The sequence below is a fragment of the Lagopus leucura genome, unplaced genomic scaffold (assembly GCF_019238085.1).
Source record: "Lagopus leucura isolate 7727_CA_CO unplaced genomic scaffold, USGS_WTPT01 Super-Scaffold_100017, whole genome shotgun sequence".
Classification (NCBI taxonomy): Eukaryota; Metazoa; Chordata; class Aves; order Galliformes; family Phasianidae; genus Lagopus; species Lagopus leucura.
Genome location: NW_024962271.1, coordinates 1,939,374 through 1,961,793, shown reverse-complemented (window position 1 = coordinate 1,961,793; position 22,420 = coordinate 1,939,374). Strand labels below are relative to the sequence as shown.

Below are 22,420 nucleotides of genomic sequence, written 5' to 3'. Positions count from 1 at the left end.
GAAGAGCATCTGGTTCAGTAGAATCTGGCTATTCTGCAGCAAATTCTCAAAAAAGAAGTCAGTAAAATCAACATACTGCCTTCATAATGGAAGAAAACATTTTGCCTAGTGGGTGAGTGGGAACTGATTGAAATTATTTGCCTGTGTTCTCTTGCAATTTTTCCTTATTCCTTAGATATCTGACAGGAGACCAGCTTCGAAGTGAATCCTCCACTGAAGCTTACGTCAGGTGTCTTAGAATGGGATGCCGATGTATTGAGTGTAAGTAATGAGTTCATGGAGTGGTTTATAACAAGTTCTCCTTATAAGCACTGTTTCTCTTGTTTACTAAAAAAGAACTGAAATAAAGAACTAGGTGTTTTTTGTTTTTTTTTTTAATTGAAGTTAGTCACATTCAAACACCTATTCCCTAAGTTCATTTTTGTCATGTCTCACTATTACCCTGTTTCCTTGCTTGGTTCTTCTTCCCTTGGAATTCCAAGACAGTCTGTCTAAATCTCATCTCACTGTACACAAGCTATTCAATCTTTGTTTGCAGTATGAAAGTGTAAGATTTAAATTTGGATTACTTGTTGTTCAGTGTAGATGCATAAAAAAGTTTATTTGCCTTCATCGTAATACAAACAGTCCTAAATCTCCAGATTTTCATAATTTTGTAGTATTTGCCAGCTTGTTTAATTTGCTTGCAAAGCAATTGATATCTTGGTATTGTTCTCCACTAACTCATTATCCTTCTTCTACCCCTGTATTTGTTTATCTTTTTGAAAGGTTTGACTAGAATTTCATGTTATTTCACCAGTTTCTTGATATGCTAGTTTCTTGGTCAACATTTGTAATAATTAACAAGAGGCCCCCTTCAATTTGAGAAGTACAAAACCATGTCAAATTAGAGCTTTGGGGTTGAAGTCATCAAAACAAATACGCTCCTAGCTTATTGGGATGTATTTCTCCATGGAAAGCTCATGTAATCTAGTAAAAAGACAGGTAGCTGCCTGAGTTTCTCTTTTTCAGATTCCCAGGTAGGAATGCTTTGTGAAAAAATTGTCTTTTGTTTTCTTGGTAGTGCTCTTAGTGAACTTAATTGCCTCTCCGAGAAAGATTAATTCAACAAATAGAATATTTTATTAGAACTCAGTGTATGACTCAGTGTGTGAAACCAAAGGACTGGATGTGCATTATATCCTTTCTACTGCTTGATGTCTTCATTTTTCCTCTCGTCTTTTCTAGTGGACTGCTGGGATGGTCCTGATGGGAAGCCCATCATTTACCATGGATGGACACGGACAACAAAGATCAAATTTGATGATGTAGTGCAGGCAATCAAAGATCACGCTTTTGTTGCATCTGAGTAAGCTTTGATTTATTTTCCTTAATCTTGTTTTTGAATGCTGAGACTTTCCTGAACTATTTCCATCTGTGATTTGAAGAAAAAAGAAATAAAGGAAGAATGAAATCGTAGTCTTCTAGCCAAATATAGATTTTTTTTAATTGATTCAGTTTTGAGTAAAGTGAATACCAGTCTCTTTGCTTAGGTCTTCTTTTACTGAATTGAAATATGAAACTTCAAATTCTGAATAGTATGTCTTAAACTAACAAAAAACAAGAAGATGAGAAGTGACAAGCTACTTATCTATTGGGTTGCTTGTAGGGAAGATCATAGAATTCATTGATCCATAACTCATAATTCCTGAACTGGCAATGTGAGTTTAAATCTGCACTTCTGCTGTGCACTTCTTCTAAACCTCATGCTGAGATGTCCTTAACAAGAAAATTGGGAATGAGTGAGGGCTACCAGTCTTCTGATTTTTCTCTTTATCAACTGGATGTAGAGGACAAGGATTAATTTCTTAAACATGGGAGGCATACTTGTGTTAATGAAAACTGTAGGGCAAGTTGGTTTCGTCAAACCATTAGTATGGTGTGATGCTTTCCCTACATTCATTAAGGGATACGCTTCTCAGGAGGAATATCAAAGCATTTTCTGAATGTGCAGGGACAATTATAAAAGCCAAAGCTCATCTGGAGATTAAAGCACTGAGAAAATGTGAAGGACAAGAAAAACTTCTGCAAGTAGAACTGCAACAAAAGGAAGATTAAGAAAACTGAGCCTTCTGCTGAATTGGACAGGAGACTTACAGAGAAGATTAAAGTGCTCTATATCTTCTTTGCCTTAGTTTTCAATATTAGAGTCAGAGCACATGATGGCCAAGGGTAGGCTCACAGAATTAAGTTTGTTGAATTTGTAGAAGAGATTAATGAGAGAGACTGGTTGCTGTCTTCTAACACTTAAGAATTATTTGTCCTTGCCTCTATTCAAAACTTGGTTGGACAAAGCTTTAGCAGCCTGATCTAACTTAGGAATTGGGCCTTTCTAAAGAAGGGGTTTGGAGTAGGTGGTTTCCAGAGGTACCTTCTGACCGTATCTGTTGTGTGTATAACTTCTCCTTTTGCCATCTTGTTTGCTTTAAAGATTTTCTTTATTTGGGAGTTGAGATAGGGTGGTGTTTTCCTTGCCTTCTCAGTTGGAGCAAGAGGAATGACTTCATTCGTCTGTTTTCTTCAAAGATACCCAGTCATTCTGTCAATTGAAGAGCACTGTAGTGTGGAACAGCAGCGACACATGGCCAAAGTGTTCAAGGAGGTATTTGGGGATCAGCTTTTAATGAAACCTGTTGAGGCTAGTGCAGATCAGCTACCGTCACCAACTCAACTGAAAGAAAAAATCATCATCAAGGTAAGTTTGTGTTGTGTGCTGGTAGATAAAGTGGGAAGACAAGCTGGAGCCAGAGTACTTCTTTTGAGTTCACAGCTTAACCATTGGTTTCTATTGAAGAGACAAGAAACCCCATTCCAATCTGCTATCTTGGATGGAGTTCTGTAAAAATGCATGCTGAAGTGCTTGCTGGTAGTTTTCTTTACAAGTATCGATAATTTACGTGCAAGATGGAATGTCAGCTCTTTTCTAAAGGTCTTCCACCTTCTGAAATGCCATTGTTAAATTTTAGCAAGACTTAATTGCTGCAGAGGCTCACAGACTTCTTAAACAATTAGTAATGGGCTAAAAATATTGAAAGTATGTTCTTGGATAGAAAGTAGGCTTAAGGTCAGCTGTTTTTTCAAAGAATGCCTGACCTTCACGTGAAACCTAAAGCACTTGCAGGCTTATAAAAGCTGTCAGGATTGCTTGCTTTGCAAACTGCAGAAATTGATTGGTGTTTACTAACTCAGTTTTTACACATACAGTTTTGTAATCCACTTCTTAAAGACTGCAGTGCTTCTCTTGGAAGGCATTCACTGTGAGGGTCTCCTACCTGCTAGGCAATACTGATGTTTTACTTGGTAGTCTAATGCAACAACATGAGACATATAATTGAAAGAAGTTGTCTTAGATTGAAACTGCAATAGAACTTTTTTGAAAGACAAAATTAGGTGGATAATCTGAGGCTGCTCTTGATCTTTTCAGTGAAATAAAAATTGCTTTTTGCCCATGTTTTTGTTTTCCAGCTCTTGTCACAGTACTATGTCACATGTAATGAACTGCAGAACAAAAGAAACAAGGGTAGATGGGTATAAGCATAGTTCTTTAAAGTAGGACTGGAAATGATAGAACCCCACTGTGAGGTGCAGAAGAGCAGGAAGTAGAAAGTCTAAATTTATGTTTAGTTTTCTCTTTTTTTTTTTTCTTTCTTTAAACTGTCTTATTACCATGCAAAGCATAGAAGGGGAATTGTATAGACACATGAATAAATAACGTGACAGATCTGATTTAAAGGGAATTTCAAACTTTGCATGAGAACATCCATATCATTCTTTCCTCTCTAAAACAGCATTGGAGAGTTTTTATAAACAGATCAGCACCTGTCAGTAAGCTAGTTGTGTTATTTGGCTTTTGCCTGGCAAATGTTGTCAGTAAACAGTCGATTCCTGCTCTAAGGGCCTGTGGGATTTTTCAGATAAGTCTGTCAAATTGAAGTCTTCCTATAGAGGAGTTTGCAGAACTGAATGTATTTGAGAACTACTACCTGTGAGAGGATTAATCTTGTCATTAACTGCAGTTTAAGTATTTGATATTATCTTTAGCCCCTTGAGCCTCTGTTTTTCATGAGCCCTTTAAAGATAGTAGATATTGCTGAGCCTCACCCTTCAACATAGCTTGCATTGTGTTGTTTCAGCATGTAGTTAAATGAGAGAGTACTGAAAGCACACTGATCACTTACAACTATTTCTAATGTACTTTTAAAGAAACAATGTTCTTACAAGAAGGAAATTACAGCAGTTGCAACAAGTACTGCTCTCTAATTTTTTTGTGTTTTTTTTTCTTCTTTTTTTTGCTCTTCATGCTGTGGCCAGCCTTTTCCTTCTTTTACAGTCTGCTTTCAGAATAGTCCAGCTATTGCAATTTCATCTGTTCAACCTTTTCTCCAAGGATTTGCTCTGTGGGCTGTATTTGATTTCTTTCTTCTCTTTCCTATCATGCCCTGTCATAAGCTTTTCATTGCTGCATTGGGATTGTCTAAAGCGTCATGTCATCATTTTTCATTGAAACTGAGGACTTTTTTCAGTGTGTATATAGCAGGAGTTAGATGTGAAATACTTCTCAAGGGTACTGGCTTGTGCTTTTGTGTCAGCCAAATTGTGTGCTGCATGAAAACCCCATGAACTTTAGTAGCTATGAATTGAGAGCTGTCTTCCCCCACCCCCTACAAGCACTGGTGCTGTTCCTGACCTTGCAGTAACTTGCCCTTCTTGTTCATCCGTCTAGTATCTTTCATACTGCTTGAATAAGTTACTTGAATAAGTAATTCTGCTTGGGCTAAATTGCGTAGCACTACTCAGGTCTTTGCTGGGTTTACCTCTTTCTGCACTGGCGTAATAGTGTGCTCCATAGACTAGGACTTAGGTGGCAAGGAGAAGAAGGTAGAACTTAATCCCTTTCCATAAAATATTTCGCTTCCGATAACTTTTGTTCTAGGACAGTGTGCTTCATTTTATTTTTTTGTTGGTTTTGTTTTTGTTCCTTATTTCCTGATCTATGTAGAATCTGTCTTGTCTGGTCCTTATTTCTTGTTATGCAAGTGTCCCCTAAGGAACTGTAAGCTTATCAGTTTCTTCATTGCTTGAATGATACCTGTACTATCTTTTAAATCCTTGCTTTGACATTTAAATCTTAAAGATAAATTCCACTACTGTTGAGTAAGGCTTTGTGGAACAGCTGCTGTTCTGGTAATACTATAGAAAGCTGAGCAAAGGAGGGAGATAATTCCAGTAATACTGAGTATGTGAGATTGTGTGATCACCTTTGCATGTAATTCTGTATGACTGTAATTTATACACTGTCTTTTTTTCCTTTTCTTTTTAGCACAAAAAACTGGGGCCAAAGGGAGACATTGATGTCAACCTGGAAGACAAGAAAGAAGAAAAGAAGCAACAAGGAGAACTTTACATGTGGGATGCAATAGAACAGGTACAGCTTATATGATGTTTGCTATGGTTTGCTACTATGCTGTGTAATACTGGAGGAAGTGTACATGAGTCTTCTTGGTATTTGTATCCTCAGTTCATGGTATGATTGAGGGGAAATTTGTTAGGTGCTGGAAATTGAGTCTGACTGTTATTTTATTAATAAGTTTTAATCTCTCTCAACTTTTAGCAATGGACTCGGCACTACTGTGCTATTGCTGATGGAAAGCTTTCATTCAGTGATGTCATAGAACAGAATGCAGAGGAGGATCCATCAAAGGTGATGGCTATTTTTTATTACTTGTTTTCTTTTTAATCTCTCATTTCATTGTTAACAGATATGTATTTCTTATATTGACATTATTGAAGTTAGAGAGAATCTGTATCTGACAGTATATGTATCTACAAATAAGTTTTTGAAAAGGGATCTTTGCCAAGTACTCCAGTTGTCTCTGTTTTAATAAAAAAATCTACATATTTTTTCCCTTGGCTAATTGAGGACATACAAATGACGAGTACAAAGACAAAGAAAAGTGATTTTGATAGTTAAATTTTAATGCTGATGTATCCAGTCCAAGTTCTTATATGCCTTTGGCTAAGTATTATTAATTAGAAATGGACAATAAAAATTCTCATTTTATGTTCTAGGAGGTAAAACGTACTGAACTGCACTTAAAAGAGAAATGGTTCCATGGAAAAATGAAAGAGGGGAGAACAACTGCTGAGAAGCTGCTCCAAGAATATTGTGCTGAAATGGGTGGCAAGGATGGGACGTTCCTAGTTAGGGAGAGCGAGGCTTTCCCCAATGATTGCACCCTGTCATTCTGGTATGGTGATTGTCATAAAAGCTTTGTATAAATTTTGTTTGTATCTTGTAAATATGTGTTTGTATCTGAGAGGAAGTAAGAAAATAAGTAGTTTTTATTTATCAGAATGGTACTGATTGGATTTGACAGAGTATTGCTGCATTGAACTTTGATGCACAGAATAGCACCTTACAGTAGAGCAGGCTGCACTTGAAGGGTTGCAGTTCTCAAGAGGGGACTGACTGCTCTGATCTATTTTTCCTTTTCTCACATTTCTATTCTTCCATCAGGATGCAGGATTTGTTACTTCTACAAAAGGCCAAAACTTGATCTGGCATAAATTACAAGTTTCCACACTGATTTGCCATTTCCACGCTCGTGGCCTTTATTAGCAGAGATTTCTCTTTTCAATGAAAATATCCACTTGAGGGAAAATAATAAATAAATCTGCATGATAATTTGTTGGGTGTGGTTTTGGTTTTGGTTTTTTTTTTTTTGCTCTTTGCTGAGGAGTCTTTGACATGGATTTCTGAGCCATCAGAGTTGTCAGAAGAAATTTTGAAGGAGTGTTTGCAACATTTGAACAACTGTGTACTGACAAATAGTATTTTGGGGATTGTGATAACACTTGTCAGGATCTTTGTAGCTGTTGCTGCTTAGGTTATTTTAAGAGATAATACAGATTTCTTGCCTTTTCACAAGTTTACCAAGTAGATAACTATTAATGGGTGAGGAAATGCTTAAGAATAAAACCTGTTATAATGCCTTTCTTTCCTCTTATCCCCCTCTTTGCTTTTTCAGGAGATCAGGTAGAGTCCAGCACTGCCGTATCCGTTCTTCAAGTGATGGGGACACTGTGAAATACTACCTGACAGACAACGTCACTTTTGATAGCATCTATGATCTCATTCAACACTACAAGGAGGTCCACTTGAGATGTGCTGAATTTGAGCTGCGTCTGACTGACGCTGTGCCCAATCCCAGCCCTCATGAAAATAAAGAGTATGTACAACAGAAGGCAAGCAGCAGGGCTGTGATCCTACAGAGTATTTTGCATTTCTTATGTGATCTTGGATTTTCGCTCAGAAGATTCTCCAGAGCATACCTGAGTGTTGGTTGTTCGTGGATGTTAGAGGAGTAAACCTCCTTGAGAGATGGCAAATAAGATCACTGACTTTGTCAGAACCTGTTGAAACAGGGCAGTCACTGGGAGAGCAATTTTACTAACAACAACTAGAAAAATCAGTGAGAACTGTATTGCTGTGGAAGTGTGTAATCCCTTCCTTCTCTGCTTAGTGATTTATAGTACCCATTGGGTTGGGTTAGATATTTAGTAGTTGACTGTGATATAGCAACTGTGCCATCTGGAAACTCTTACAACTGGAGCAGTGGGCCCAAAAGAGTTCCTTCCCTAATCCTCACTTCCAGCTGACCCTTGTCAGAATTGGTTAGGCTGACTTGGCCCCATGCTAATTGGAAGTAGCATAGCTTGATGTTTATTTCCAGCTGCTGTTTACCTGACATAGATCACAGGCAGAGCTTGCTCTTGTTTGATGGGAGAACACTCTCATCACTGCCCTTTGATCTGTTTTCTCTGCAATCAGAAAAAAGAATTCTCCTGTGCTTGAAAAATATAGACCTATGACTTTAAGCTTCTCAATCCACTGTCCACGTCACCAACCGTGATGTTAAATAACACTGCTCCCAGTGCTGACCCCTGAGGGATGCCACTTGTCACTGGTCTCCACTTGAACATCGGGCAGCATTTCGAATGCAATCACTGAGCCAGTTCCTTATCCACTGAGTGGTCCATCTGTCAAATCTCATGTCTCTCCCTTTTAGAGTCAATTACCTAGCAGGATTAAGGAGAAGCCCAAATACAGATAAATGAAAATACTGTGTCAAAACTGTGATTGTAACTACTGAAAACTGAATGGCAGATGAGAAATAGAATCCAGTGACTTTGCTTTGTGAAGAAATGCTATTTATGTTTTATCATTGCAGGGAGGCAAGGTGTTCTGCCGCCTTCTTGATGATTTAATCCAAAACAAGCTGTTGTGTTATTTTGTAATAAGATGCTGTTGTAGATGGCAAGGTGTGGAAAATTGAATGCATAATTCTTCTTGTAGTGTTAGAGATTCTGTTGTTAGTAACGCTACCTGTTAGTGTTACTGAATTACATCAGAGAGGCTTTGTAATCCTTTGTCCATTTTGATTCTTGACTGTAGTTGGTACTATAGCAACTTGAGTCGAGGAGAGGCAGAAGACATGCTGATGCGAATTCCTCGAGATGGAGCCTTTCTGATTAGAAAGAGAGATGAGCCTGATTCATTTGCCATGACTTTCAGGTAAGAGAAGTCAGATAAATATATGTTATTTAATAGCCAGCAGTGTTCTTTTTGTGTTTTTTTATCTCTCATTTAAAAATGGGCCTTTTTGAGTCATAAAGTCATGCTGTCAAATTCTGAGTAATTAGTAAGGTGTGAGAAAGTGTACAGCAGTAAATTGTCAATGGAATAAATGTTAATAACTTTATGAAAGTATTTGGGCACCAGTTGCCCCTTTTTTTCCAGTGCAGAGCTGTGCATGACCCTTCTTTACTTCCTTGATGTTCCCTGCAACAGAGTGCTGTTTTGAACTTCTTTCTGGTGCTGGTTCAGCAATAATTCTAGGTCCTTACCCTTTGGAAATTCCACCCTGTCATCTAACTGACTCAAATCTGTTTGGTATCTGTCAAAACAGCACTGTTTTCTATCTATTTGTAGGCTTTTATTGCCAGGGAAAATATTTTTGAAGCTCTGGTGCCTATAACAATATTAATAAAAAGTATAGAATTACAGTATTCTCCATTGTGCCTTCAAATGAAATTGTGTTTGAGGTGAGTTTGACTCATTGCTTAGGGACAGCAGCAGATCAGTAGCAGTGGATTCCGATGGGACTCTCAGTCTGATTCTAGGCATTTATTTAGTCTGAAAGTGACAGAATACCCCTGTGTAGGGGAACAAAATAGGGAAATTTAATCTAGGCAAAAACATGGATTTTTCCCAAGGCCCTGCACATTGTGGGAAAATCAGAATATCTTTTGGTGAATTTAATCAAGCAAATGGAATTCTATTTGAATAAAAGATGTTTTGGAAGAGGGAGAAACTATTTCACACGGTTAAGATGCATAAAGCAATTTTGGTCTAGTTTGCAGCACTGGTGCTTTCGCTGTGCCAAGTACCAGTACCTTTAACAGCACTTGTACTTGTTTCACAGAGCTGAGGGGAAGGTGAAGCACTTCCGAATTCAGCAAGAAGGTCGCCATTTTGTGCTTGGAACATCAGCCTACTTTGAGAGTTTAGTGGAACTGGTCACATACTATGAGAAGCACCCTCTGTACAGGAAAATGAAACTGCGTTATCCCGTGACTGAGGAGCTGCTGGAGCGCTACAGCACGGTAAGTGATGTCCTTTGTATGAGTGCCGGGTGTTTTAGCAGATGGAGTCCCAAGTCTGGGTCTGGTGGAGCTGGGTTTGGTTCTGGCTATGATAGATGTCCTTCAGGGAAGCTTAAGCAGTCTGTGAAATCAAGATGGTTACGCTGACTTCTCTAGAAGTTTTTGAGACATGTGAAGGAAAAAGCTTCATCTTTGTCAACGGAGTGGCTTCTGTTTTCCTCATGATTTGATTAGAAAAGCTCCTCCATGAAGTAGGACATATTGCTCTGTTTTTGATAATAGCCTTACCTGCAGTTGGCCCTCTCTTCTGTTTCTGGAGTAGACAGAAATCTTAAAGATTCTGCTGTGCCTGTCATCCTGTACAGACAGTAGCTTTTACTTCACCACTTTGGAGCTTTCCCAGGGGGTGTCCTGCTGCCTTTGTGGTAAAAAGTGAGAGGTACCTCTGAAGGCTCACTCTTTGAGATAAGTGTGAGGAGATTTCCCCCAGAGATACCTGTCTGTTTGCTGACTAAAAGGGGAGACCGGATAATTAGCTTAGGATAGATGTCTACTTTTTGGATGGATGTATTTCATGATGAGAGAGCTTCAAACAGGTAACTGACTTGAAAAGCCTGAGATGACCTCATCTGTTTTCAAATGTATGGGTGTTGGAAGGTGCAAGAAAAAACAAATTTGCCATCTTTCAGGAAATTCAGGTCTCTTTTTTTTCTGTTTCTTCTGGAGAGGCTAAAAGGGGCAGAAAGAATTTTAGATCTCGTTGTGTTAATATTGCTGTTCAGCTGTGTTCAACTACAGAGATGAGGAGGGAAGCCAGACACATGTATTATGATCTTCAGTTTGCATCTCTATTGTCAGAAAGGTATTTTTCTAATTTTTGATTACTGTAATTTACCTTTTTTCCTTTTTTCCATTTTTAGGAAAAAGATATAAACTCTCTTTATGATGTCAAGATGTACGTGGAACCCAGTGAAATCACCCCTACAGTGGTATGTTTTAGGAGAGATGGCCTTCACGTTTTCTCTTACACTTCTGAAAATGATGAGAATTGTTTGTGGATTTCCTGTTATCAGTAATGAAAAGGTTAACTGAAAGTGTTAGGCTGCTTGATTTATGGGGGGACTAGACAGGTGAACTTTTGAAGGGTGTGACTTTTTTTCTAATATCTACTCAAAATTTGTACCGACAATTTCTCTGTGCAAATCTTGTATTGATTCCCCCGTATTGGGAATTCAGGCACTTCTTGCTATTTAGTCTGTGGAGGTGGCTTGATTTGTACATGTGCTTATTCAGGTATGCTCCAAAATTTAATAACAAGTGGCACAGCAAACATTTCCTTACCTCTAATTCTTGTTATGGTCTCCTACTAGATTCTCCTAAAAGTTTGTCTGATTGTTAATTCAGTGGCTGTAACTTTCTTTCAGTCTTTTTGGCTAATGTATTTACATTGCTACTGAAGAATTTGAGTACTAATAAATTCAAGATAAAGTAATTATTTGTTCTACTGAAACTAGATGCCTTCCTAAAGGAAACGTGAGCAGCAGGATAGCTGATGTGGTTTGGAAGTGCAAGCTCTCTGACTGCTTCTTAAGCCTTTGTGCTCCAGCTGCATTTGAATACATGGAATGGTGATAGATTGACACTTTTTTTTTTTCTTTTTTTTTTCTACAGTAATTACATTGCAGTGCTCTTCAAAAAACAAACAAAACATTTTTTTTCAAGCTGATACTTGAAAAATAGCAGTTAAGTAGCATTACTTGCTTCCAACAGTAGATGTCACTATGGAACTTTAGTACTGCGTTTTCTGAGCTTCATAACAACAATAAAAAAGGATCCAATTCCACCCTCTCCTCCACCTCTTAAAAAAAATAAAATTGCATTATTGATCATTTTATGACCTGTCCCCCTAGATGACCTGTTTGCTTTGTTTCTCTTAAAGCCTCAGAGAACGGTGAAAGCCTTGTATGACTACAGAGCCAAACGAAGTGATGAATTGAGCTTCTGTCGAGGAGCTCTAATTCATAATGTCACAAAGGAAACTGGAGGCTGGTAAGGACAAAGATTCCTCATAGGAGAACTTCTAGTGACTTACTGGATGGGAGAGAAAGATTAAACTTTGGATAGCATGTTTTTAAAAATCTTTGCTTGTTAAATGTGGCCTCATAAATGTTAAAGCTGATATACTAAATGAAAGCAAAAAAACTCAAATGCAAGTCTCCCATCATGTCTTTTGCATTGTTTGGCCCTACAGAACTAACCTCACCTTGCAGAATCTTCATTATGCCAGTGTATCCCCTATTTCTCCTTTACTACTTTCATACTTCCTTAACACTCGTGTGTTCTGAGAAGTTCTGCATCTACTACCTTTGTCATCAGTACTGTGTTTCTTCTGCTCTGTGTAGTACTTCTCTGGAATGAAATCCATTTTATTTAGTTGTCAGTATAGTTTCCTTTCATAAGTGGTTTTGTTTCTTAGCTGCCTTGCAAATTGCTTGGGAATCTAATATTTCCCTCTAGTTTCTGCAGGGCAATCAACCACGTAATAGTATTTTTAGTACTGGAGGGGGAAATGCCTCTTGAGTCATTAACTGCAGTATACAGTAACTGTAATCCCTCTGAAATGATCTGTTACTACAGTTAATGATCACTTTGTTGGATCTTGCAACTACTTAATCACTTGTATTTTTGGTGATTGCCAACTAGAGAAGCCATTGTTGGGTATTAATGACCAATTTCTTGAGGATTGTTTCATAGAATCATGGTATCATTTCTTCATTAATGGCCTGTTGAAACTCTTAAGCTATTTTTTTTTCTCTATGTATGCTTTTCTTTTTAAATTCAGGTGGAAGGGGGATTATGGAGAAAAAGTCCAACACTATTTTCCATCCAATTACGTTGAAGACCTGTTGTCTGATAATTCTGCTGAGCTTGAAAGCCAGGTGAGGTTTAAGGTTTGTCTGCTGTGTTTTCCTAGAACAAGCTGCTGGACGTGGAAATCTGGTTTATGGAATTAGAATGCTGTGTTCAAGGGAATGCAGAATAAAGAAATGAATGCATTCTTTGCTGTTCTTTGTGCTGTCAAGTGTTTTTGTCAGGATGTCCATCATGGAAAACTACTCAAGGAGATAACTGATTTGCTTGGATTTTAGGAGGTTCTGTTTTCCTGTGTATTATACCGGTATGGATTTTTATTTCAGATAGCTCATCTAAGCTATAACTTGCCTGAAACTTAGATTTAGTTTGCCTTTTAAATATTAGAGTGCACGTGCTTTCAATGAAAGTAATTAGATTTAGTGGTGTGTATTTATTGTTTGTTAATATTCTGTGCAGAAGGCTGTGTCAGCTGTATCTCCTGTTTTTCACAGATTATTGAGGACAATCCGTTAGGCTCTCTGTGTCACGGCATATTGGTTCTAAATACGTACAATGTGGGTATGTACTTTCTGATTTGTACATGTTGACTCCTGAACTTTCTGTGCTGAAGAGGATCCCTTGTGTTTAGCATAAAATACTTGGCTTTGAAAACTATTTGTATTCATGTAGCAAATACTATTGATATTATAAAATGTTCTGAGACTAATTGTTCCAGCCCCATGAGAGCACTTACTGCAGTGGCCAGGACTTGGCCACTAGTTGTTGCAACAATTCAACAGTGACAGCATTAGAAGAACAGCTGGATTTTAGTGTAAACTTCTTGCTACTTACCTAACAGTGAAAATGCCACAAGGGAAACACAAAAAGCCTTTTGTCTTCATTTTGGAACCTAAGAATCCAGAAGATCCATGCGTTGAATTTGCAACTGATAAAGTAGAAGAACTGTTTGAATGGTACCAAAGCGTCCGTGAAATCACATGGAAAACTGCAGAAGAGGTATTGTTAAAAATAAACCCCTTTATTGGTTTTTAGTATGTAGTGCTGTAGGTTTACAATAGGATTTGTTTTATACTGCTAAACCTTGCTAAGCTCTGTACCTAATCTACGTACCTGTACTACTACTTCCACTTAAAAACATTCTTCAGGACTTCCTTTTCCTTCTCTGTTGTATTAATTTACTTTCCTGTTGTCTTTTTTAGTACTTAAGAAGTCTTTGACATGGTCAAAATGCCCTTGTGTTGACTATGCTTAAGAATACTGTTTTCTTTGCTGTTTCTACTCTTTATTATTGAGTGGGTGTTATGAATGATGGAAAATATTTTTCAGTATTGTGTTGGCTTGTGCTGTTTATCTTTCATGTAGAGCAGCAATATTCCGAGGGTCATCAGAATCCCGTTTATAGCAAGCAAGTTAATACCTCAAGCAGAGGGGCCAGCAAATTCAGCAAGGGAAAAAACAGCAGGAACTGCTGTTGAGGGAGGAGAGACGTGGTTCTTATGCCAGGCTTCTGTTTAGAAATAAAAATGAGAAAAAGAGAAACCTGGTCTAGAAGGAAGTGTCTCTAAATGGGTTGTTTTTCATAGCACATCAGTGGCTCTTCAGGAGCTTGGCAGCTTTCTCTCCCTCTGTATGGTTAGGGAACTATTAAACAGCCTGCATTCAAAGATGCTTTAAACTCATTTCTGTCAGTCAGGAGGCTTTTCTTAGTGTAGCCTCTTGAAATCCTTGCAGCATGGGGAGAGGAAAAAGGCAAGGAAAGGCCTTCTTTGCCAGTACAATTAACAGTCTAAATTTTGGGAAGGAAAAAGTATAATGCTGCAGTATGACACAGACATGTTTTCAGTTTATTTTGGAGATGTGCATGTTGTACATAAAAAGGCTTCCTGTACTTCGTTCATTACTAGCTCTCCTGGCTGAGTATCTCTGGTGTGTTATGTCTAACACTGTGGAAGTGCTCCACTGCTATATGGAGCACTGCATACTCTTGAGCTATGTCTGGGAAACTAGTAAATCACTAAGTACAACGACACTTGTGTTTACAGGTTTGGGTTTTTTTCCAAGTCTATTTTAGCTCTCAATGCTGTATTCCTCCTTGCCTTTCTTAGACTTCAATGTAATCTCTGGTTCAGGGAAACATTCTAGCAACTCATTGGCTTCTCTGATTTTCTTTCCTCTTCAGTTCATCTTGTTGAGAGGATTCTTTTGGAAGACTTCCTAATTGCTGCTGCTTCATAATCTCTTGTACCAAAGCTAGTAGCTGTTTGGTATGGGGCTCTTCTAACATTTTCTGTCCTGTAATTGCTTCTTATGTCTGAAAAGCCTCCAGCCAAAACATCTCTGCTCAGGGCAAGTCTTGCTGATTTCAGTAGCTTCCGGTCTGTGGCTGCAAGGACCTTGGCTCAGCTTCCACATAGCAGGTGCTTACAAACAGGAAAGTATATCGTGGGCTTATAATTGGTGAGGCCTACATGGTTACATGTGATTTTCTATAAGTAACATTTCTAGTTTCATGTGCAAATAGGAAATTACAGGAATGATGCTCTTGAGGATTGAATTTAGCTGTCTGGGACTTACTAACAAGACGTAGGTCCTGCTTAAGATGGTAAATAGAGAGAAACTTCACTATATATTTTGCATTTTTTCCTTCATACATTTGCATTTACATGAGGTATAGAGTCAGGAATCTAATGAAAATGGAGTACAAACAAGATAATATTTTTTAAAATTAAAAAAAAATGTTGCCAAGCTTCTGAGTAGGATTGATTAAGGGGACACTCTGAAACACATGCTTTTAAAAAAAAAAAAAAGCACTTGGTTAATCCGTTCTCTGAATTGAATATGTTACATCTGTGGAAGTGTTTTAAGTATCAAATAAGAATCTGGGCAAAAAAGAATGCATCAGTTTTGTCATTTTATTAGAGTGGAGTTACTGTACCATATTGCCTAGTGTGTCCATAATCTAAAACTTTATTACATTTTACAGGAGAACAGGAGGAAATACTGGGAAAAGAATCAATTGATTGCCATTGAATTATCTGATCTGGTAATCTACTGCAAGCCAACAAGCAAAACCAAGGACAATTTAGGTATTTTCTTTAAGGTTACATCTGAATTTTAACTTTTCTACTAAGCTGTACAGATGTTAGTTGAAATTCTGGAAATGGAGATAGAATCTATTCTTTCTCTACTAGAGAATATTGAGCCTCACCCATGGAGAATTTTCAGTGACAGTTTGAATTGTGCAGTAGTAGGGGAGCTTGAAGCTGTTCATACTATAAAGTATCAGGTAAAAGACCCTAATTTATCAGAATTGTTTTGAGCACATATCTCAATCTGTTTTGGTTTAAGTGTGGGACCAAATGCGGAACTAATTAATGGTATGAGATAAAGAAACAGGAGGCCATCAATGAGGAGATGAAAGCTTGGGTAATTTCTCATTGTTCTCATTTGCCACACCATGTTTTCGTAGTCAGTGCAATCACAGTAAAGACTTGGAAACTTCTTGGGCTTGGTGAATTTCCTTTAGAAAGGAGGCTTTGAAAGAAGAGAGATCTTGAAACTGTCCCAGGTTTCTTACCTAACTGATCAGAGACATCGTCTTAATACAGCTTCAGTAAGGAAGTTCTCTAGTTTTACGTCAGGTGTTTTTTTTCTGAGATTAAAAAATCTGGCTGAACACTTGGCATTTGTTTGTCAGAACTCTCAAAATGGTTCTGTAGCACCTTTGCCATAGATGTAAGCTGTAGAAATGATATATAGTTCTATAATATAAATGAGAACTAGGATCTACATAAGTGTGCAGATAGTCTGACACTGAAATATGTACTTTGTGTTCCAGAGAAGCCAGCAAATGTGCCCTTCCTCCTTAAGTTTCTTTGCAGATGCTTTTAATAAGCTGTCACTGTGGCTAAGACATTGTAATTACACTCGTTGTTTGAAGCATTGGGTAACCCTGGCTGACCCTTTCTTCTCCCCATTTAAACCCAGGAAAAGATGTCTGGTTTAAATGTGTCCTGCAGTGGTCAGAAGTGCATTATTAGCAATGATGAGATAAGAGCATGGCTACAATCTGCCCTGTTGCAAAGCATGTGGCAGGCAGGCAATTTTAACTTTCAGACCTGACATTCAACCAGTTTATTGTGTCTGCATTAAAACAGTACCAATTATTTCATTACAGGACAAAGCAAACCAAAGTGAAACAAAATGTTATTGGAAATAAGGCATAAATGTCAACTTCTTTCTTCCTGTGTAACAGCCCTTTTTTTTCTCTCTCCCTTGTGTAGAAAATCCTGATTTCAAAGAAATTCGTTCCTTTGTGGAAACCAAGGCAGAAAGTATTGTTAAGCAAAAGCCAGTTGAGTTGCTGAAATACAACTTGAAGGGACTGACACGTGTCTATCCTAAAGGACAAAGGGTTGACTCATCAAACTATGACCCATTTCGCCTCTGGCTTTGTGGCTCTCAGATGGTGGCTCTTAACTTTCAGACTCCAGGTAATATTCCCTTTAAAAAGGATTTAGCCCATATTCTATTTCACCACTAATGGAGCCTCTGCCTTCTAGTCACTGTGGCTGTTGTATTTATTTGTAATTCACTGTGAGAAGGGAGATAAAAGAAATGAATTTGAGAATTTGTGAATGTGTGAATCCTCTGTTAAGAGCAGATCCACAAAAAATCAGTCTCTCTATCTCTGAGCCCATTTGTTACCTCTGAAAGGTTTATTCCACTTTCATTTCTTCATGATAAGCAAGCAGAGATATTTGTAGTGAAGTTCAGTTGGATGAACAGTTGTTCACCCACAGGGAAAGCTGTACACAACTTCCCAGTAAGGGAAGCTAGCTAATGGCACTCACAGGAAACTAGTTTTGAATGGAGATGGGTTTATTAGGATTAAAATTGTTGAAAAATGGCCTGTCAGGTTCAGTTACTGAAGGGAAGTTCAGTAACTGTGTCTTCCAACTTACCTCTCCAACTCTTTCTGGGAAAGCATCAACCAGGAAGAATTGCAGAGAGGAGCCATTAATCTGGTACTTCCTTTTATTCAGATAGGGATCTTTCTGTTGTGACTGTTTAACTCTCTTCCTAGATAAATACATGCAATTGAACCATGCCTTGTTTTCACTTAATGGACGCACTGGCTATGTTCTGCAGCCAGAAAGCATGAGAAATGAAGAATATGACCCAATGCCAAATGAATCGAAGAGGAAATTGCAGATGATTATGACAGTGAGGGTAAATCTCTTTTGTAAATTATGTTTTTTACAAGTCATAAATATCTATAAAACTATAAATTAAGTTATATTATTTCAGAGCAAGACCTGACAGATTGTCAAAATGCTGTTTTCAAATGTCGGAGTGTTTGAGAATAAAACTAGTTTCACTGGTTCCTGATAGCAAATACATATCTTTATCATGCTAATGAAGCACATGCTATAGAACTAAAAACTCAATCCTGGGATAATTTTATGTAATTGCTAATAAAGATTCCAAATGTACTAACTTGCATTTCCAACCTAGTAACTTCTTAGTAGAAATGCCCTATTGGAGATTGATTAGCAGCAGACTAACTAGTTCCAAAATTTCCAGTGTGGGGATGAAAGACGTTTATAATGAAAGAGAAAAACTGAACAGAAAAATAATAAACTGATTATTTTTTCCCCATTCATCATATTATTGGGTATGCTGTGACTTAATCAGAATGTCAGTCTCACTTTCATGGAGAAATGGATGTATCGCTTGAAAATTATACCTTGTTGTCTTCTAGTGCCAAAAGTGAGATGAGCTTGTTTCTGTTGTCGGTTATTATTCAGTAAGAGAGATGTCCTTTAAAAATATGCCTTTTGAGAAGGCAGAAACATATTAATTGCTTTTTACTACAGTTTAGAGGAGAGGTAAACAGGTGGTGTGAAATAAAGCAGGAATGTTTTAAGGTAATAAGGACTGAATGAAGATAATGTTACAAACTTGATCTGGAACTGCATACTGTGTACAACGAATGTCAGCCATCATATCTTTCAATGAAAATCACTGAGTCACCCAGACAATTTGGAGTGCCATTATGAGTGACATAGTATGTTTAATAGATGTAAACACATTCAAGAAAGGGAGTGTGCATTTCTGCATACTCTTCTGGGTTTATTTTCTTTTTTCTCTAGTGAAATTCTCTATTAGTTCTGTAGGCCACCTTTCCATGTGAATTTTCCTCTGGATGTGGTTATAACTCATAGTTTCTTTTGAAGGTTTTAGGTGCTCGTCATCTCCCAAAGCTTGGTAGAAGCATTGCGTGTCCCTTTGTAGAGGTAGAAATATGTGGGGCTGAGTATGATAATAACAAATTCAAGACAACAGTTGTGAGTGAGTATCAGTTTTCTGTGTAGTGGGGTTGTACTTTTAGTGCACATAAAGTGGGCGATGATAATGAATGTATAATGTCTATAATTGGCCAGCAACCTGTATGGGGAGTAATTGGGTAACCTGCTCTCCTGCCTTCCTGAGTTAATTTGCAAAACTTGAATGAATATCTGATTTTTCAGGGAAAAAACCCGAACTGTTCACAGAAAGTTGTGACTGTGTTATGTTTTGGCCTATGCAACACTTTGTGTAGTCTGCATGTTTTTTTTTTAAAATTGCTGCCCTGAAAGTGCTTCCTACAGAGTTAGTCAATTGCCAAAATTCTGGCTGAAATGGGGAGTTAGTGCTGTGAGATCCAGACTGTGTTTATTTCAAGTTGGGTTCAAAGGCTGGCATCCCCTCAGACACAGCTTGGGTAGATATGGCTGTAAAGTTGTATAACCTGCAATGCAGTAAAATTTTGATCAAAGCTTACTCCTGGTGAGTTCTGGATAAGGAGTGTGTGTGTGTGTGTGTGTGTGTGTGTACATGAACATTGTGTAAGCAAATGAAATGGGACAATATCTAAGTGGCAGTCAAACAAAAATTGATTATTGAAGTTTTGTATGTAAGAAGATAAGACAGAACAATCTTTAATAAACTGACTGGCTGTCTTTTCACAATTTAATATATCTGGATGCAGCAGTGTTCCTGTGGTAGACAAGAGGCTTTGAATCTAATTATCTAAGCTACTGAAACCTACAGCTCAGACAGCAGTGGAAGATAAATACAAAATTAGGAGCAGAATGTACATTGTGGCTCTTCAGTACTTCAGAGAAGAGGATTATGATTTTAAATTTTTGTCAGGAGTGACCAAGACCTTAGACAGCAGAATTCCTAGCTGCTTTGCAAGTGCCAAGTTACTCAGTGTTCCATAAATGAATTGGGCCGTCGTACACTGGCATTGTACATCATACATGCTTTTCCTGTGACACAGAACAAGAGGCTCATGAATATGGTCCACAGAGGTTTTGTATACATAAAGACAAATAATAGCTTTTCTTCATAGATTTCCATCCATGCCAACTTTCCTCCTATCTCCCCTCACAAATAAACAAATACAAACCGTCTGCAGTGAGGTTACAACATGAGACAGATGGTAAATAGGATTTTTTGGCCTCTGTATGCCCAGAAAATGGCCTGGGATACATACCCGTATATGAATGAAGTGAATTTATTGCCTCATACTGTAAATGCTTCCTTTTCATTACAGATGACAATGGCCTTAATCCAGTATGGGCACCTTGTCCGGAGCAAGTGAAATTTGAAATTTATGATCCAAATCTAGCATTTTTGCGCTTTGTTGTTTATGAGGAGGATATGTTCAGTGACCCCAATTTCTTAGCACATGCCACTTTTCCCATCAAAGGAATCAAATCAGGTAAGAATAGGAGGGATGATAAGGGGCTAAGTCAGAATGACGTTAAAAATTATTGTGGTATGAGTTTGCTCTCTACACTGGCAGCTATAACACGCCAAATGAGAAGTGCTTTGTTGACCTGAATTCCTTATTATGATGTTAGCTGTGTAGTGTGAAAAGCGTGTAAAATAATCCTCATCTTGCCTTCTGAATTTATTTATTTATTCATTTTTAATTCTGTTTAGATAGGATAGGAAAATTTGCAGCAGCAACAAATCACAACAAAGGCAGTTTTAGAACTGCTACTAATAGTGTGCCATGACTCTGTGAAAGCTAAATTTAGTTCTTGTGTACTGATAAACCCAGGGGTTTCTTTGTTCTGAAAGTAAGAGATTCCATTGAAGTTCTTCCTTCCACTCCCACTTGGAGCTGTTTTTCAGATGAAAGCAACAAGATCAATGGTCTGATATTATTCTTATCTCCTTACTGATATGATCCCTGTGTCTTTAACTATCTTTATCATGGGCTCTGGGTAAAATGTGGGAAGGTTTGTTTTCTGATTTTGTGTCAGAATATTTGTTTAATTCATTGCCTTAAACGTGGGCATATGCAGAGTAAGTTTGCTGATTTTTGTCTGCATCTGGCTTTCGTTTCTAAGAGTATATGAAATTTTCTGTTTCTTGGTTCTGTCATTCTTGTCTTTTGTTTCTCTGTAATTCACATAATTCACATAAGAAAGCTTGCTCTCAGCAGTGAAGCATTTGAACAGTGAGGGATCTTTTGGTCCTTAGGCCTACTTGCACCATTTTTTGATGGCCTTAACTCTAGTACTTCTTTGTATATGCTTTGTTTCTGTTTTTGTTTCAGGTTTTAGATCAGTTCCTCTCAAGAATGGTTACAGTGAAGACATAGAGCTAGCCTCACTTCTGATTCACTGTGAAATGCAGCAAGTTCTGGTGAGAACCTCTCATTTGTTTTGTGCACTCACAGCATGTGTTAGCAGTTCTTTGTGGAAACCAGGAAACAAGGATTTAGGTTTTTGTTCAGTTTATGGTGTGGTATTATCTGACTTTTCTTCTTTAGGTATTGGGGAAGACCAGTAATGCAAATTGAGCTACTCTCCCACTGAGGCTACAAATTTCTCATTTGTTAAAATAAATAATGCACAAACAAAGCCTAATTACCTCCATTGTTTTTTGCTGTACCAGCATGGTTGTTGCATTTCCCCTATTAACTGACTGATGCCATGCAGAGCTAGCTAGCTAAATTCAGGCTTTCACCTCTGAAATTCAGGCTTTTTGCCTATTGAAATTCTAGTTAGTGTTTTTACACATTCCAGGAAAAATGATGATGATGCATCCTTTGCTCATGGAACCACACATTCACATACCTGGTCTGTGAAGAGCATTTGTTGGTGCTTCAGAGGTGCTCCTTTCTATGTTAATTTAAAGCAGGCTTATTCTCAGACTCTCTTTATATGTCAATAATATTTTATTCTATATATTTTATATATTAATATAACTATATATAACTAAATATTCAATTATAACTATACATGAATCTATGTTTTATTGTATCTTATTAAATACAATGGCACAGGGAACAAGTAATGAAATTTTACAGTGCTTCTGGGAAGTGAGGATTTCTGGGTGCTTTCCAGTACCCTTCATATTGAGAGGAGGAGGAAGAAGTGCAACTCATCTGTAGTTGTTCACAATCGTTCAGCTAATGCTGTAGTTCACACCAATATGTGTTAGTTTTCATGATTAAAACACCAGGTTCTGCTAACAGTAAGTTGTTATGTCTCTGGAGAGATTTGTCCCTACGGTTACGGACACTGAAATGGAAATCACTGAATTCTCAGTCACATTCTTCATGGAGGAGTGGCAGCCTTTTTCAAACATTCTTGTTAAGATTTTTGCAAAGCCACCTAATAAACACATAATGTAATACGACTGTGTGTAATCAGCTCTTGGCAGCCATAGCTGAGAGAAGGAGAAGGCTAGGAGCTGAGACAAAGAGTGTATGTTTAAAGAAAAGAGAGGCATGAAGATAACATTTGAAATGTTCGTATTCCATGAACATGAGTCT

At 37.8% G+C, this 22,420-nt stretch overlaps 1 protein-coding gene across 1 annotated transcript in view; it reads left to right on the top strand.

The window, feature by feature from the left end:
* The window catches only part of PLCG2 (phospholipase C gamma 2), a 57,897-nt gene that overhangs the window by 29,246 nt on the left and 6,231 nt on the right, over window positions 1–22,420 (top strand). Inside the window, exons 12-31 of the mRNA XM_042877104.1 lie at window positions 176–261; window positions 1,228–1,348; window positions 2,566–2,734; window positions 5,360–5,464; window positions 5,651–5,740; window positions 6,109–6,287; window positions 7,068–7,268; window positions 8,495–8,614; window positions 9,525–9,705; window positions 10,626–10,694; window positions 11,645–11,754; window positions 12,548–12,644; window positions 13,071–13,137; window positions 13,418–13,575; window positions 15,563–15,665; window positions 16,863–17,072; window positions 17,666–17,811; window positions 18,819–18,933; window positions 20,183–20,350; window positions 21,197–21,285. Of these exons, the coding sequence (XP_042733038.1) occupies window positions 176–261; window positions 1,228–1,348; window positions 2,566–2,734; window positions 5,360–5,464; window positions 5,651–5,740; window positions 6,109–6,287; window positions 7,068–7,268; window positions 8,495–8,614; window positions 9,525–9,705; window positions 10,626–10,694; window positions 11,645–11,754; window positions 12,548–12,644; window positions 13,071–13,137; window positions 13,418–13,575; window positions 15,563–15,665; window positions 16,863–17,072; window positions 17,666–17,811; window positions 18,819–18,933; window positions 20,183–20,350; window positions 21,197–21,285 (2,584 nt within the window). The remainder of the gene's footprint in view (window positions 1–175; window positions 262–1,227; window positions 1,349–2,565; window positions 2,735–5,359; window positions 5,465–5,650; window positions 5,741–6,108; window positions 6,288–7,067; window positions 7,269–8,494; window positions 8,615–9,524; window positions 9,706–10,625; window positions 10,695–11,644; window positions 11,755–12,547; window positions 12,645–13,070; window positions 13,138–13,417; window positions 13,576–15,562; window positions 15,666–16,862; window positions 17,073–17,665; window positions 17,812–18,818; window positions 18,934–20,182; window positions 20,351–21,196; window positions 21,286–22,420) is intronic.